This window comes from Eremomyces bilateralis (genome assembly GCF_010015585.1).
Source record: "Eremomyces bilateralis CBS 781.70 unplaced genomic scaffold P152scaffold_35, whole genome shotgun sequence".
Lineage (NCBI taxonomy): Eukaryota > Fungi > Ascomycota > Dothideomycetes > Eremomycetales > Eremomycetaceae > Eremomyces > Eremomyces bilateralis.
Window position 1 is genome coordinate 167,175 of NW_022985101.1, and position 14,633 is coordinate 181,807.

The window sequence follows — 14,633 nt, forward strand, 5'->3', positions numbered from 1 at the left end:
GAGCGAAGACGGCGCTTCCCAAGAGACATGGATAAGTCATCCATATTAAGAAAGAAGTTGCAACATATTGATATGCTTTGTATCTCTTAGAGCTCAAATCCTCTAGTTGGAGCATGTTGGGTAAACAAAAGTCGCGACTGCTGGGCATTCATTCATTGGCTCGGCTTTTGCCGAATAAGTCTTGGCATTATTTACGAATATTCGCGAATAATACGAATAAAACGTCTCGAAATTTAGTCGAATACGAATAATCGTTCCCAGGGAAAAGTCGAATACGAATAGCCAAAATCCTTATTCGTGTCCAGCCCTATTCCCAGGTCACATTGCTGACCGTCCACGTTTCTGGGCGTCTTTTTGCTTTGGTTGGTCTCGCGGTCCTTGCCATACAATCCTGTACCGGTACCTTATCACCAATACACCGTCGATCCCTCCACGTCAGGACACCCCCCTCGATCGAAAACACGCGGTGCATCTCGATCGGAGGGCCCGGAAATCGGCTCCGGATTGGTGGACCCATGCCGTGGTAGGCTGCCAGTCACGGTATTGTCCACATCCCGATTTCATCTTGGCTGCTATCACGATCGAAACAGGCGTGCCCAGCCCCAATTTAGATCGAGGGCTATTGGCTCTACGGGTCCATGACGTGACACCCTCAGAATGAATGCGAGTGGCTACTTCCGTCAAAACTACAGCACCGGCGGCCTTCGCCACTTGCATGAGCAATCCGGCGGAGATGATTCAGGCGTTACCGGAAGTTTGCTGGGAGGCGTTGCTGCCGGTGCTGTCCCACTCTCCACAGACATGCCCGCTGGGCAGTCGCTGGATGAAATCGTCAGTCAGAATGCGAAGGAGATGCGCAGGAAGAGCGTGCCCATGCACTACGGCGCCACCCGCGGTGGGTTAGATGCAGACATACGACGCGTTTCGATGATGGAGTTCAGTGGGCAGTTGAATGGTGGCTCCTTGGACCACTTCCAGTTTGATCCGGCTTCGGTACCGAACATAGACTCCATCACTACTTCTGGAGAGCCGGTCACGACGGGCCCCGATTCCGGGACTGGGGTTGAGCCATCCGATGCAACGAATATGTCAGTTAACACTCAATTCCGTGGCCTCGAGTCAGACTTTGCACCCCTGGTGACGACTGGTTCGGCCTACGAATCCTCAGTCGATCCCGATGGAAACCTCGATGTCGATATGAACAGCCCTTTCGATCCTTCGATGAGCATGGATTTCGGAGACCCGTCCCTTATGTCCATGGTCGGTACAGATGTGAACATGTTTGGCAGCAACCAGTTTGAATCTTCCATGATGGGTTCGCAGATGGAACAAAGCTTCGGTGGGGGCTTCCAGACAACTTCCCAGAATCCATTGTTGCTGCCAGGGCAAGAGGCTCCGATGTCTCAATCTCAGGAGGCGCATGGCTCAAGTCTGGCCCCACCACAACATATAGTTAACTCACAGATGCTCACTATAAATGAGCAGCGGGAGACGGGACAGACGTCTCTTCCAAACTCTACAGCTACTGTTCATCCCACAGAGAGCCCTGAGCGTGCCTCCACCGACACCACCAATGCTGCGGAGTCGAACCGCTTCCTTTGGCCAGTGCCACCAGGAGGATTCCCCTCTACGATGCACGGAAGACCGCATATGGAATCGCAGTTCAAAAACATATATTCCCCGTCTGGTTTTGACATGGTCGGCGTCCTGACGCGAGTCGCCACTCGCCTGAATCCGGAGATCAATATTGGCTCCGTAGACTTATCCTGTGCATTTGTAGTCTGCGATGCCACCGCGGACGATCATCCCATCGTTTATTGCTCCGAAAACTTCGAACGGTTGACCGGATACACGAAGCACATGATCCTCGGGAGGAATTGTCGGTTTCTGCAGTCCCCCGAGGGGAGAGTTGAGGCCGGAGTCAAGCGGAAATATGTAGACGACGACGCAGTGTTGTATCTAAAGAACATGCTCAGCATGCGGCGCGAGGCGCAAATCAGTCTCATCAACTATCGCCGAGGCGGTCAACCATTCATGAACCTTCTTACCATGATCCCTATTAGCTGGGAGACTCCAGAAATTAAGTTTTTCGTAGGATTCCAAGTGGATCTCGTCGAAACCCCCAATTCCCTCACTAGCAAAAATCCAGGTATGTACAAACCAAATCGCGAGTTCCGCTTGACTAACACGGCCAGATGGGTCGTATACGATCAACTATCAGCGAGGGGTAACTCTTCCTCGCTATACTTTGCAATCACCCGCGCAACCTCAGCCGCCGGAATTAGGCCAGACCGTTACTCGAGATGATGTTTCAACGGTGCTCACTACAATCGGGACCGGGGAATCGGAGCTCTCGAGGAGGATTTGGGATAAAGTTCTGTTGGAGAATACGGACGACGTTGTCCACGTGCTGTCTCTTAAGGGCTTGTTTCTCTATCTCTCCCCTGCTTGCCAACGGGTCCTCGAATATGAACCAAGGGAACTCGTTGGTACTGCTTTGTCCTCCGTTTGTCACCCAAGCGACATTGTCCCGGTAACGCGGGATCTTAAAGACACGGCTGGCGGGGCCGCAGTTAATGTCGTCTTCCGCATTCGCCGGAAACATAAGGGGTATATGTGGTTCGAGTCGCATGGGGCGCTCCATACGGAGCAAGGCAAAGGCCGCAAGTGCATTATTTTAGTAGGGCGAGAACGGCAGGTGTATACCGTCAGCAAGAATGAAATCTTGGCCTCGGGCGGGATCGGTGATAACGAGTTGTGGAGCAAGATGTCGACTGCAGGAATGTTCCTCTTCGTTTCCTCGAATGTTCGTCAGTTACTGGATCGACAACCGGACGATTTGATCGGATCGAGTATCCAAGCGTTAATGAGACCAGATTCCAAGGCTGAGTTTGGCCGAATCCTCGAGAACGCCAGAACTGGAAAACGAGGATCCGTAAAGCATGAGATGATGAACAAGAGGGGGCAAGTTCTACAAGCCTACACGACAATCTATCCAGGTGACGCCATGGAAGGACAGAAATCTACGTTCATCATTGCCCAAACACGGTTCATCAAGTTCAGTCGTGGAAACCAAAGTCTGCAAGCGGGCCTGACGAAAGACTCCTCCGTCTCTAATCCGAGTACTGTGCACTCCAACGTCTCCGATTCTACTACCGTCAAAGGGACCCAAACTTCACTATCTTCGATACCTGGTGGAGCATTCGCCACGAGCTCGGATGCGCTCATTACGTTTGCAGGACAACATGCATTGGCAATCGGACGGCAAGACGCCAAACTGGCGTCAGCGGAGAATTTGTTCGACGAACTCAAAACGACACGCTCATCGAGCTGGCAATACGAATTACGACAAATGGAAAAGCAGAATCGAGTTCTCGCGGAGGAAGTGCAAGGGTTGCAGGCGGCCAAGAAGAAGCGGAAAAGAAGAAAAGGTGCCGGCGAAATGCAGAAGGATTGTGCAAACTGTCATACGAAGGTGACGCCGGAGTGGAGACGAGGCCCGAGTGGCAATCGTGATCTTTGCAACAGCTGCGGATTGCGATGGGCGAAGCAGGTTCGTCCATCCTACCATCCACTCTCGAATCATGGCGACATGTAAGCTGACTCTCAGCCTCGGACAGAACGGACGCGTCTCGCCACGAGACACATCCCAACATTCTCCCACCGTCTCCGATGGCAAAGTCAGCAAATCACCGCAGTCACCCCGAGCCACGATCCATTCCCATTCTGTTCGACAGCCCATCGATGCGGTACCTGCACGACCGAAGGACCCCGCCTCCGCCACAGTCAGCGCAGTCAGTGCGGGGGAGAAGCGCACCACGCCTCAAGACGCTGCGGGCAGTCATGCTGCTAAAGTGAGCCGAATGGAGGTGAAGGCCAATCCCGGGGAAGGACTTGCTGGAGGAGTACCTGAGAAGATTGACGAAGGCGTCGAGCCCGACTGAAATTTCAGGCTAGGAGGTGGACATCAACGATCATGACGCGGAGAATCCGGTCAGCGTGGTATATCAAGAATTTCTCTTTTGTTTGCCTCCCTTGTCCTTTTTGCTCACTGCGCCAAGTGGTGCATATGATGGATGCGAGCCCAGTTCCAACAAACGATATGACAAGCGGCTTACTATCAGATACCCTTTGTTACGATTGCATCATAGACTCAGATAAGGCGAGGTGCAGAACATTGATGGCAGTTGCCTTCATCTTGTCACTTATGAAGCATATGGGAGCATATGGATGGTTTCTACTTTCTACCCTGGTTTGGAAAGGGGATAGATAGCGTGAGACATACACGAATGACGATGCCAACATGCGCCTATGAGGGCTGAGGCATACGGAATACATGAACACTACTGCATGCATCGACGAATACGAGCAGGAAGGTCCCCTAGCTTGAGTAGCCAGCTAGTGCTAATCTTGATACGCTGGACGAAAGTGGCCATCTTGCAACTGGATTTGAGATGAGAGGGCTGTAGCGGCTGGTGGCGCGAGCCCGTAGAACTGCAGTGAAACGCAAGGCGCTGCATGGAACACACAATTCTGTATAATCATTTATCAATAATCATAACTACAGAGGAATGTGGTAATACTGTCATACCGAAACGCTTGAGTGAGAGCAAGGGACGACTTGGAGAGTTACAACGCATGGAATTCGTACTATTTAGTATTTCATACATGATACTTGACCAGGTATGCATTAAAAGGATGCATTAAAAGGTCTCTTGTTTTCGACCTGGACACTAAGTAGGCAACGATACAAACACTCCCCTCCCTGTCTGCAACTCGACATAATCATGAATTGCAGTGGCACAGGGGACGGCAATTTCGGAAATACGAACCATCCTTCCGCCGCACGGGCACCTTGCGCTTGCGATAATGCGATTGCGCATTCGGACGTCTCAGTATCTGACAGGTGACAACCGCGACCCATTCTAGCATCTTCATCTGGACGCGTTGTTTTTCGCGGCGGGGGACACTGTCAATCGGTACCGAAGCTACTTACTGATATATGCTGTAAGCCTTGCGGACCTCGCCTGCTATACCTCAAGCGATATGGATGATTCCAATCGAATATCCATCACCGTATGCGGAGACGGTGGCACGGGTACGGAATGGAAATCCAAACTAGAGCCGGTATCGAGCAAATGCGCTGACATGAATTGGGTTCTCAGGAAAATCATCCATCACATTGAGATTGGTGCGGAGTCAATGGACCCATGAGTAAGTGGCGTCTACATTTGGTACACCGTTGGGTTGCACAATGACCGCAAAGACTGACCTGCTTTCTTGCTGCTCAGGTACGATCCTACGATAGGTACGCAAGATTTCCGTATAAAAACGATCGAGTCCTCTCGTCAGAAGCGCCGTGTACAGCATGCTCTCTGTCAGGGTCCAATACTGCAAGATCACTGACCAGGAACGTTTGTACCAGAGGATTCATATTCTGTCACTCGGACCATCGATGGCCAGACCTATCTCCTCATGCTCACCGACACCGCTGGCCAGGAGGAATATCGAGGGTTGTGGGCCGCTTCGAACCTCCGCTCCGATGCCTTCCTCCTCGTCTACGACATCACCAATGCCGCCTCCCTCGATGCCCTGGACTATTTTACCGAGATGATCGAGATGGAAACCGAACAGCGGATCGATACAGGCGGTATCCCTCCCGTCACGATCGTAGCAGGGAACAAATGCGATTTGCAAAGTCAGCGGCAGGTCCGGAGCCAACAAGGCCTAGAGTGGGCGCGAAAGAGAAGATGCGGGTTCATGGAGACAAGTGCAAGGGAGATGGTGAATATCGAGGAGACGTTTGCGCGTACGTGGTGGTTGCGTTTTCGCACTGTCCAGCGCCATCGGAGAATGATACTGACCGGAAGTAGTCCTTGTCCGCCGAGTTGTTGAAGCCCGGAAATTGCAACATTTTGGTGGTTATGACTCCGCTGCAGTCGCGCCAACGAACCGGTTAGGTCTGATGCCGTTGTCAGAAAAGCCTCGTGCGACGGTTGAGACGAAAGCCGTGGACAAGAACGAGGCTTCAGGCTTCTGGGGGCGGCTGAAATGCTGGGAACGAGACTGATCTGCTTTGTCGTGGAGCCAGGCGTATGAGTTTGAAGGATACCTTACCAGGCATTACCTATATGTGATTTATTTCCTTTCGCATATCGCAGCCTGTATCTTGTTATTTAGCAGCGCAGTCCGGATGAATAGGGAAGTTCAAGGATAACGGCACCGGCGTTCTCCTCGTTTGACTTGAACTTTATCTCGAGGCGTGGTTCTCCTACGGCGGAATAGACCTTCATGTACGGAATACGGAATACGGAATACGGAATACTCCAATCGAGAAAGACCATTCTACTTGCATGTGTCTTTGATGAATGCGACCCCGAAGCATTTAAGTTTGAGATAGGACTGTTCGTACGATACAGTACGCAACGGTAAGAGAATAGTAATAGGTCCCTGGAGGTGCCTTTACAGGCGCCTACCGCCCGTCCTGGGGAACGGCTTCCACAGTACGGGGGACCACCCCGCCTGTATGGCACGCTAACGGGCGGTCCCTGTTGAGCATCATGGGAGGCGGACCGATCATCTCCCATTCTGTGCCCATCCCATGCAGGTGTAAAGTACAGGGGTGTCCTGACGTCGTCCAAGACTTTTTGTGGCTTTCTCGAAGTCACGAATTTTTATTTACACGCACTTTGGAACTTCGACCTATGACAACTCATTAATCTCCAGTCGCTGTTCCACCTCGTTGCACGATGTCTAAAAATGCATATGACAGCGACTCGTCTGGTGATGACGAAAGCGTGTATGAGGAAACAAATGTTCTGCTTGGATATGCCTCGACAGAACCAGTCGACGATCCCATCAGCCACTTTGGTGGCATTCCCGTAGGTTGATGCCTCGGTGGTTCACGGTGTATACTGACGGGTGGGATAGACATGGATCAGCGAAGATGAGTCCCCTTCGGCGACCTTGGTGAAATGCAAAGTCTGCAATGATCTTATGGTGCTCCTCCTGCAACTGCACAGCGACATTCCAGAAAAGTTTCCTGGCCACGAACGGCGTCTATATGTCTTCACCTGCAAACGGAAAGCTTGTAGAAGAAAGATTGGGAGTGTTCGGGGTATACGAGCTACCAGAGTTGCAAAGGGGACCGCAGTTCGAAATGCAAAGCCTGCGAAGGTGGAGGGCACTCAGGAATCCGCTGTGGCCGCACCACGATCCAATCTGGGTGACGAGATATTCGGGGTGACCACGTCGCGAACAGCATCGCAGGCAGGAAACCCGTTCTCAACTACGAACAGCTCATCCGGACCGATTAATCCATTTTCATCGTCATCAACCTCTTCACTCGCCGCGAAATCTCCCCAGCCGCCTACTCCAGATCCATCAAGTCTGAATACCTCATTCGCGGATGTGTTGAGAATATCCACTCCCGAATCCACGTCCAATTCCACATCAGAACCGAAATCGAACATCGCATCGACTTACGAACCATGGCCACCACAATCGTCCTTTCTTGATCCATACCCCCAGTTCTACCTGGATGCAGACTACGAAACCCTTTCGCCTGAATCATCTCCAACTCTTCCTCCGAATATTTCCGCATCCATGGATATTGACACTACAGAATCTGCCGCTGGAGGTGCTGCAGACGACGCGGACTTGTTCGAGAGCTCGGTGGATAAGACTTTCCAAGCCTTTGCTCGGAGAATGGAACAGAACCCTGAGCAAGTTCTACGATATGAGTTCGGAGGTTCTCCCGTGCTATATCGGAAGAACGATGCAATAGGTCAAGTGTTTTCGTCCTCGCTATCTATCGGGGGTAAGGCCCAAGTCATTGGTCCTGAGGCGCCAGCAAGGGTCCCGAAATGCGAGAATTGCCAGAGCGCAAGGCTTTTCGAATGTCAGTTGACCCCGCATGCGATCACGGTGTTGGAGGAAAATGAAGAGGGCTTGGAAGGCATGGACTGGGGGAGTATCATAATGGTGGTGTGTAGTAAAGATTGCGTCCCACAGGGTATTGACGAGGGCAAGACCGGGTTTGTGGAGGAATGGATCGGAGTTCAGTGGGAGGAACTGCTTGAAAAGAGATGATGAAGCTTTATAGGTTCCGAAAAAGAATGAAACATGTCATTGAAGAGGGGGCGCCTGGCCTCTTAACGGCCCCTCATTTGATGTACCTAACCCATAACGCCCGCAATGCCGTCATGAACAGATGCATGTATCCACCCTTTCGGTTCTCATCCTTTAGGCGGGTTGCTCATAAGCTCTCCGCACCAATCGCCCGAATTCTAATACTGTTAGCAGGCTATTCATGGAACCATAAGAGTAAACTTACGTTCGAACTTCACATTCTCTCGCACCACTACTCCCTTCGCTTCGTTCTCCTTGTTCAAAGGAACTCTGACCTTGGCATCCTTGCCCTCTCCTTCGATGCCCCAACCGCATACTTCCTTGACAAATTTGTCGAACGGAGCGGCGCGAAGATTCAACCAGGATTCCAGCACACTTCTCGAGATTTGGCGCACAGACTGGCTAACGGCAACGGCAATTCTGACCCTCATGAGCTCCTCAAAGCCAGCAACATCAGCCACCAAGTCCGCATACAGATCGTCGCCATCGAGCGTTGACCAGAATTCCGAGTACTGTGCGCCTGCGAGTAGGCGGTGTAGGACGGTAAGCTTCTGCACCGCCTCATTGAATGGGGCCTCTCCAGCAACGGGGTTATTCGAAGCCGCGGCCGAGGCTTTTGAAGGAGGGAGGAGGATATGTGGTGGTAGGAGGGCAAGGCATAGGGAGAAATCCGGGGAGGGGAAAACGGTTAGCGACTTGAGGAGGATATTGGTGACGGCTTCATCTTTGAGTAGGTGGGGGTTGAATTGGTAGCTAGCGAAGAATGCAGGTCAGTCATGGAAATACCCATGTCTTTAGACGAAGGCGCAAAATAAATGGTTTGTCAGATAGAGCTAATAGGTGATATTCATAGGATGTGGTCCTCATGTAATAGAACGTATTGTGGTATGTTCGGAATCATCATGAAACATTGCTAAAGGAGAACAGAGACACATACAGTTTCAAGAGCGCCAAGTTGGCGTAGCAGTCGTATGTCTGATTTTCGCATTGCTGCATGACATATTCCTGGAATATCGTCGTCGTTTCCGGGTTATATCGCTCAAGGCTGTTCAGGATCTGCTGGATGTTCTCCGGTCGATCGGGCGCATAGTCGAATGGGACTCCCATCTTGGAATCAGTCGCATTACCTGGGAACTTGATGATGGTGTGTAAAAGTGTGCGAAAGTGTGCGAAAGTGGTGCGATTGGATTGTAGAGTCAAGCGTTGCGATGGATAATTTCTGGTCAGTTGGCTCGCGATATTCGCAGTTGGGAATTTTGTTTGGCGGTTTGGAGACCGCTTAAGTAATGGTCACGTGCGAGAGGCCACAAGGCCACTAAACTTTACCTCAGCAAGCTCAGGCTATTTGTGTTCGTGCCTGAGGCAACAAACCACACTATACCTAATCGGTAAATGCAGTTCTCGAACAAATAGCCTGAGGATCCTGTCAATGACGCTCACTGATAGATCGATAATTTGTATGTGTTTTTCGGGATTTTGGAAAATCTCACTTTTGCATATTCTTCAATAACAACACGATAACTCATTGGATTTGTCCTCAAATTCACTGGGCTCTGCAGCAGGGTTTACTTTATCTGGAAATTGAATCTTTTTCCACTCCCGATGCCTGAGTCTTGTGAAAAACTCTGATATGTAGGAAACGAGAGAGCATCAAAATCGTCAACCAACCACCTTTCCCACGCTTAAGACTAAAGGGGCATAAAGAGGGCCTAGAGAAATACTACCTAAGGTCAGTGGAATGTCTGCAGATACCATATAAAGCTTTCCTGTGTCGGGATTGACGCGTCCGTAGCATCATTGGGCACGTGTTATGGCCACATCCCCTATGCGGAACAAGGCGAGCATTAGAAGACGGCGACGAGAGACTACAGGCGATACAAGTTGTCTTATCCAAGATGCCAATAACACTACGAGTATGCTGGCCATACAGGATCTGGTTGAGAAGGCAAGACACTCACCTGAGGAAATTCAAAAAGGCATCATTCATGCAGGCTTGCAGCGCCATCTTTATCCATTCCAGCCCCGCCCGAAGCAGATAGATGCAATATGGCATTTAGTCTTCCAGAAGGAGGACCTCCTCCTCGCAGCCAAGACATCTTTCGGCAAGAGTATCATATTCCAGGCAGCGCCGTTGTTTTGTCGAGGTGGCATTGCCCTTATTATCATCCCTCTCGATCGAATCGGACAAGAGCAGTGTATCAAGATCCAGAGACTTCCTGGAGCGAGATCCCTGTTCATTAATGGTAGGACGGATAAGACTGATGCGTTGGCCCAAGAGATTAAGACGGGTATATATACTCATCTCCTCATGGGCCCAGAGATCGCAGCCGGTTGGTTTCGATCAATAGCAAGCAACCCGTCCTTTAAAAAGCGCGTCTCAGTCGTGGCTGTGGATGAACTCCATTTAGTGGCCCTGTGGGGAAGTGGTATCCGTCCACAGTATGCACAACTCTCTCTTCTACGTCGAAGACTAGGAGCGTATATCCCTTGGTTTGGATGTTCTGCCACGTTAGACCAAGCGACGTTGGATATAGCGAGGAAAATGACAGGCTTCCAAGCCAGCTGCGAGATTTTCCGAACCTCTATCGACAGGCCGGAGATTAAGCTGATCGTGGAGACTATCGAGCCGCGGACCACGAAAAGGTTCACTAGTCTCTTCTTCGTTCTACAGGACGCCATGACGAATGGGCTACCGACGCCTATGAAAATTCCGAAAACGATAATTTTCATAGATTCACGACGCGATATCCAAAAATGCGCAGAATGTTTGCGAGACTGGCTGTGCAGACTGTCGTCAGGGGCCATAAGACACCGCGACAGCAGAGAGATTATCCAGGTCTACCACTCACACACCACGCTGCATGATAAGGAGGCCCTGTACAGCGAGTTCTCCAAAGTGGATTCCAAGATTCGAATTATGGTCGCAACTGAGTCACTGGGAACGGGAGTGGACCTCTCGGATGTCATACGTGTCGTCCAATATGGATTCCCCTTGGAGCGGCTTTTAAGCGTTCTCATCCAACGGTTTGGTCGTGCAGCTAGAATGGCCAGCATCAAGGGGGAGGCTGTCTTCCTGGTGGAAAGCTGGGCTGTAGGCGACAGGGTTTCATCAACAAGAGCGGCGTTCTCCAGAAGCCGGAAGCAGTCGTCTTTAAGACAGCTTTCTTATACGAGCCAGCTAGCTCAGTCATGCCCCGTCGAGCCAGAAGCGGAGAGTGATGTTCCAGACCACGAAGCGGATGTTGCTGTAGACGCCATTGACTATGGCGTCCCAGAAGACCAGCGCAAACGCAAAACACAGAGAGAGCGCCGGACAGAGCTGTACAATGACTGCCCAGCACTATACAATTTTGTCAATCGATCCAATTGCCTACGCCGAATCCTGATGGATTGGCTGCAAGAGAGTTTGTCAGATCCCGCATCTAAGTTGCCTCCTCCTAGACCGGACGAATGTTGTAACGCCTGCAACCCTGGCCTGACGCGGACGGTGCCTTTCCCGTGGGACATTGCTCCCAGTCTTCGGAAACCCCACGCTGGGACAGCACCAGGTGCATTTTATGACCGCCTAGCCCTCTGGGGAGACAATGTTGTTAACTCGGCGCATCAGACGGCGAAGCCCGAACTTTCCGTGAAGCTATTTACTCAGAAGAGTGAGTGGATATCATTATCGACAGAATATGCCTACATCCATACAGCCGCTGAGTTGGAGGAGTTTGTGAAATCGACCTGGTTGAAAGACCATTCCGATGAACTCTTTAAGGAGTTTAATAATATCAAGTCCTACGTCGTGAGGAACTGGCCTGGAGGTAGCAGGCTAGAAACGTCACGGACGTCAGGAGCTGCAGGCCCAGTGCAGATTTCCCTTGATTATCAAGAAGTCTACAAGGGTCCAGAAGGGAGAGAGACTCACAAGGGGCAATCTTCAGTCGCGATTGAGCATCCCACTCAGCCAGAGAAACCTGTGTCCTTCTTGCGTAAGAGCGATGATTATATTTCCTCATTGGAGAAACTCATTGCTCGCGCGAGAGAGAATACAGCATTATGCTCTCCATGTTCACCTGACCGAGCGTTGTCAGAAAGACAGCCTATGATTATTGCCGAGCAACAGTTTCGACAAAGTTCGTTGCTCGAGAGACAAGGTCCCCCTGCCACGAAGCAGATGTCCCAACAAGGAGAGCCTCAGGAAAGAAGAGTATCGACCGAAGTAAAGACTCTAATAACTCCCGATCAAGGACGAAGAGCATCATTTTTGCGTGACCGAGAAGAGTACGCTTCCTCGCTAGAACGAATCACTGCCAACGCAAGAGAGATATCAGCCTCGTGCTCTCCTTATCTAGCTACCCAATCAGTGCCGATAGTGGTAGCAGATTCGTCATTAACATCCATTAGGTCGGTTACATCGACAAACGTAGATTGCTCCTCTGGCATATCTAGTGTTTTCGAAGACAGTGAGAATGGTTTGTCCAGCGTAAGTGGTGGCAATCAGTCGTCGAAACGTCCCGCACCGAGTGAAGGAGAAGGAGAAATGATAAAGCGGGTCGCTCTCAGCGTTTTAGACTCTAATATAAGGCGAAGTCCTCGCAGTGAAAAAGAGAAGAATAGGCGTTATTACCACGGAGAGCGGATATTATAGATGGACTACTCCGACTCGATATCCGAAGGTAAGCCCCATTCGTGGGCTTCATCTCTATCTTCCAAGGGCTGGTGACGTAGGTTAGCACAAGACTGAATACTCTACTAGAACAAAACATACTAGTATCGCCATCATGTCGTTATCGGGATCCAGATCAGCCGTCGCTCCTCCTGTCTCGTAAGGTGGCACTATTATTTGATCTTCGTCTCTCATGACCTTGGCGTTAAATATTTCTAGCTTCTTTGTCGCCACCCTTTCGAGCCCGATCGTATGTATGTCCGGCGCTTGATGTCTGGCTTTCCTACCGCCTCTGTAAAATTTAATCGAATCGCACGCCAATTCAAATGCCAGTATATGAATATCATCCACTGGAGAGGGCACGGAATGCTTGGAGCTTTCCTTCCGCGCAAATGCTTTCTCTATCGTCTTGCGTAGGAAAACAGTGTATTCTGCTGTTAACGAGGTAGTCTTAAACAGTGCATCTAATCCGAAAGTCGACGTTCGACGGGCCCAAAGCTCTCTTTTCAGCTCCAGGTTCAGATATTCAAGGCTACGATCGACTTCTTGCCAAGTGTCCCGACAGCCATGTGGATTAACGAGGCTATTCGAGAGTATTGCGCGCCGAAGCTCCTTATCACAAGCTTTGGTGCTGGTGAGCCGTTTTAGATAGAGCATTTCGAATGCGTAGTTTGATTGTCCAGTCCCCTCGAAGTAAAAGCAACAGACACCAATGACTCGGTCGATGAGTCCTATATCTCCGTTTTTGATGCCGTACTTCAAGGTCTTGTACACAACCATTTGTTGAAGGTATCGAGCATGACTGAGGAACTCCTCATCGACTGTATTGTTGGCATGCTTCTCCTTTGATGGTCGCCAGGCTTCCGGCCCAAATGCGGATCTGCGAACATCCTCCACTAGGTCCATGAAGCCTCTAGTATTCATGTTCTGAATTGCCTTGTCAACCTCCTCTTGATCGGAGGTATCGATGCCGTACTGCTCGAGGCGAGTATAAAGTAGTCCAATAACTCGAGCGTCGAAACTGTGAAGCACCAGCTCTTCTAGAACCTGAAAAGCTGCACGGTCCGCTGGAATATTCTTTCGTCCCCAGAAGTTGATGTTGTGATAGAGAGTTGAAGCGTCCTGTTGCTCCATGTTTCCGTAATGTGTCTTTTGCATGAGCCATAGAAAATTCATGCGCAGGTGAAAGAGAGCAGCGACTCCTATCAGCCAGTCTTTTCTATCATACGATATAGACGCGTCGACTTGCTCAGCCTGCATAGATCGGATGAGTGAAGAGGTTTTTTGATCGCCAAACGCCAAGAACAGACGGTTGTCGAATTCTTTACTATCTAGTTGGAATTGGCGCTTGTAGATGCTCTCTATAACCTCGTAGGAGCCATCTAGAGTACCTTCGTTGAAGAGAATCGGACCGAGCGTCTTGCTATCTGTCTTTCGAAGCTCAAGTAACTCGACGGTTGGCATAGCCGGGAATGGGATGTCGGAATTAGAGAAGATAGATTTGACCGATTTTGGATATGCTGTCCGAATCGCCTCCGCTATGAAGTAGCTGTCAATCTTGGAGGCAGTCTCGTCGTATATGGCGGCGCCGGAAGAGTAGAAAAGGTCCTCTATTGAAAGTGGAGTCTCACGGTGTAGCATCGATTTCCTTAATCCACCTGGAGGAATGTCGGCGCCTCTGAAAACTTTCCCCGTTGTTACCGAGCGCATTTCTGCATGGTTTGAAATGAGCTGGTGCTTAACACCTTCTCGATAGTCGAAATTATCGTAGACAACACAGGCGTTCAGCAGCTGGCCGTATCGACGGACCGTCCCCTACGTACGGTTAGTTGAAATCCATTCCGAGGGACGG

The 14,633-nt window shown here is 50.5% G+C and overlaps 6 protein-coding genes across 6 annotated transcripts; 4 read left to right on the forward strand and 2 right to left on the reverse strand.

The window, feature by feature from the left end:
- Positions 1–657: 657 nt before the first annotated feature.
- Positions 658–3,598, forward strand: P152DRAFT_405405 (uncharacterized protein; the record flags this gene model as incomplete). Its single annotated transcript, XM_033676812.1, has 2 exons — positions 658–2,149; positions 2,196–3,598. 2 exons carry the CDS (start codon positions 658–660, stop codon positions 3,596–3,598), a joined length of 2,895 nt encoding a protein of 964 aa, XP_033530144.1.
- A 1,103-nt stretch (positions 3,599–4,701) lies between these two features.
- Positions 4,702–6,181, forward strand: P152DRAFT_219472 (ras-domain-containing protein). The gene is made up of 5 exons (XM_033674476.1): positions 4,702–5,098; positions 5,166–5,214; positions 5,292–5,308; positions 5,426–5,809; positions 5,874–6,181. The coding sequence occupies exons 1-5, from the start codon at positions 5,047–5,049 to the stop codon at positions 6,068–6,070; spliced, it is 699 nt and encodes a 232-aa protein (XP_033530145.1). The 5' UTR covers positions 4,702–5,046; the 3' UTR covers positions 6,071–6,181.
- Positions 6,182–6,681: 500 nt separating this feature from the next.
- Positions 6,682–8,091, forward strand: P152DRAFT_485443 (uncharacterized protein; the record flags this gene model as incomplete). Its single annotated transcript, XM_033682048.1, has 2 exons — positions 6,682–6,881; positions 6,931–8,091. Exons 1-2 carry the CDS (start codon positions 6,750–6,752, stop codon positions 8,089–8,091), a joined length of 1,293 nt encoding a protein of 430 aa, XP_033530146.1. The 5' UTR covers positions 6,682–6,749.
- Positions 8,092–8,244: 153 nt separating this feature from the next.
- Positions 8,245–9,237, reverse strand: P152DRAFT_405301 (ARM repeat-containing protein; the record flags this gene model as incomplete). The annotated part of the gene is made up of 3 exons (XM_033676809.1): positions 8,245–8,288; positions 8,336–8,883; positions 9,068–9,237. 3 exons carry the CDS (start codon positions 9,235–9,237, stop codon positions 8,245–8,247), a joined length of 762 nt encoding a protein of 253 aa, XP_033530147.1.
- A 718-nt stretch (positions 9,238–9,955) lies between these two features.
- Positions 9,956–12,978, forward strand: P152DRAFT_468989 (ATP-dependent DNA helicase; the record flags this gene model as incomplete). The annotated part of the gene is made up of 2 exons (XM_033680859.1): positions 9,956–12,587; positions 12,872–12,978. The coding sequence occupies 2 exons, from the start codon at positions 9,956–9,958 to the stop codon at positions 12,976–12,978; spliced, it is 2,739 nt and encodes a 912-aa protein (XP_033530148.1).
- Positions 12,979–13,099: 121 nt separating this feature from the next.
- On the reverse strand, positions 13,100–13,633 carry P152DRAFT_367195 (uncharacterized protein; the record flags this gene model as incomplete). The annotated part of the gene is made up of 1 exon (XM_033675445.1): positions 13,100–13,633. A coding segment is annotated over one exon (534 nt), but the record flags the coding sequence as incomplete, so codon positions are not given.
- Between the last annotated feature and the right edge of the window lie 1,000 nt (positions 13,634–14,633).

Bases quoted from the DNA above. Each gene is read 5' to 3' on its own strand.
- P152DRAFT_219472 (XM_033674476.1), top strand. From the start codon at position 5,047: ATGGATGATTCCAATCGAATATCCATCACCGTATGCGGAGACGGTGGC. The intron at 5,099-5,165 runs GTACGGAATGGA...TTGGGTTCTCAG, and splicing joins ATGCGGAGACGGTGGCACGG to GAAAATCATCCATCACATTG. The intron at 5,810-5,873 runs GTACGTGGTGGT...GACCGGAAGTAG, and splicing joins TATCGAGGAGACGTTTGCGC to TCCTTGTCCGCCGAGTTGTT.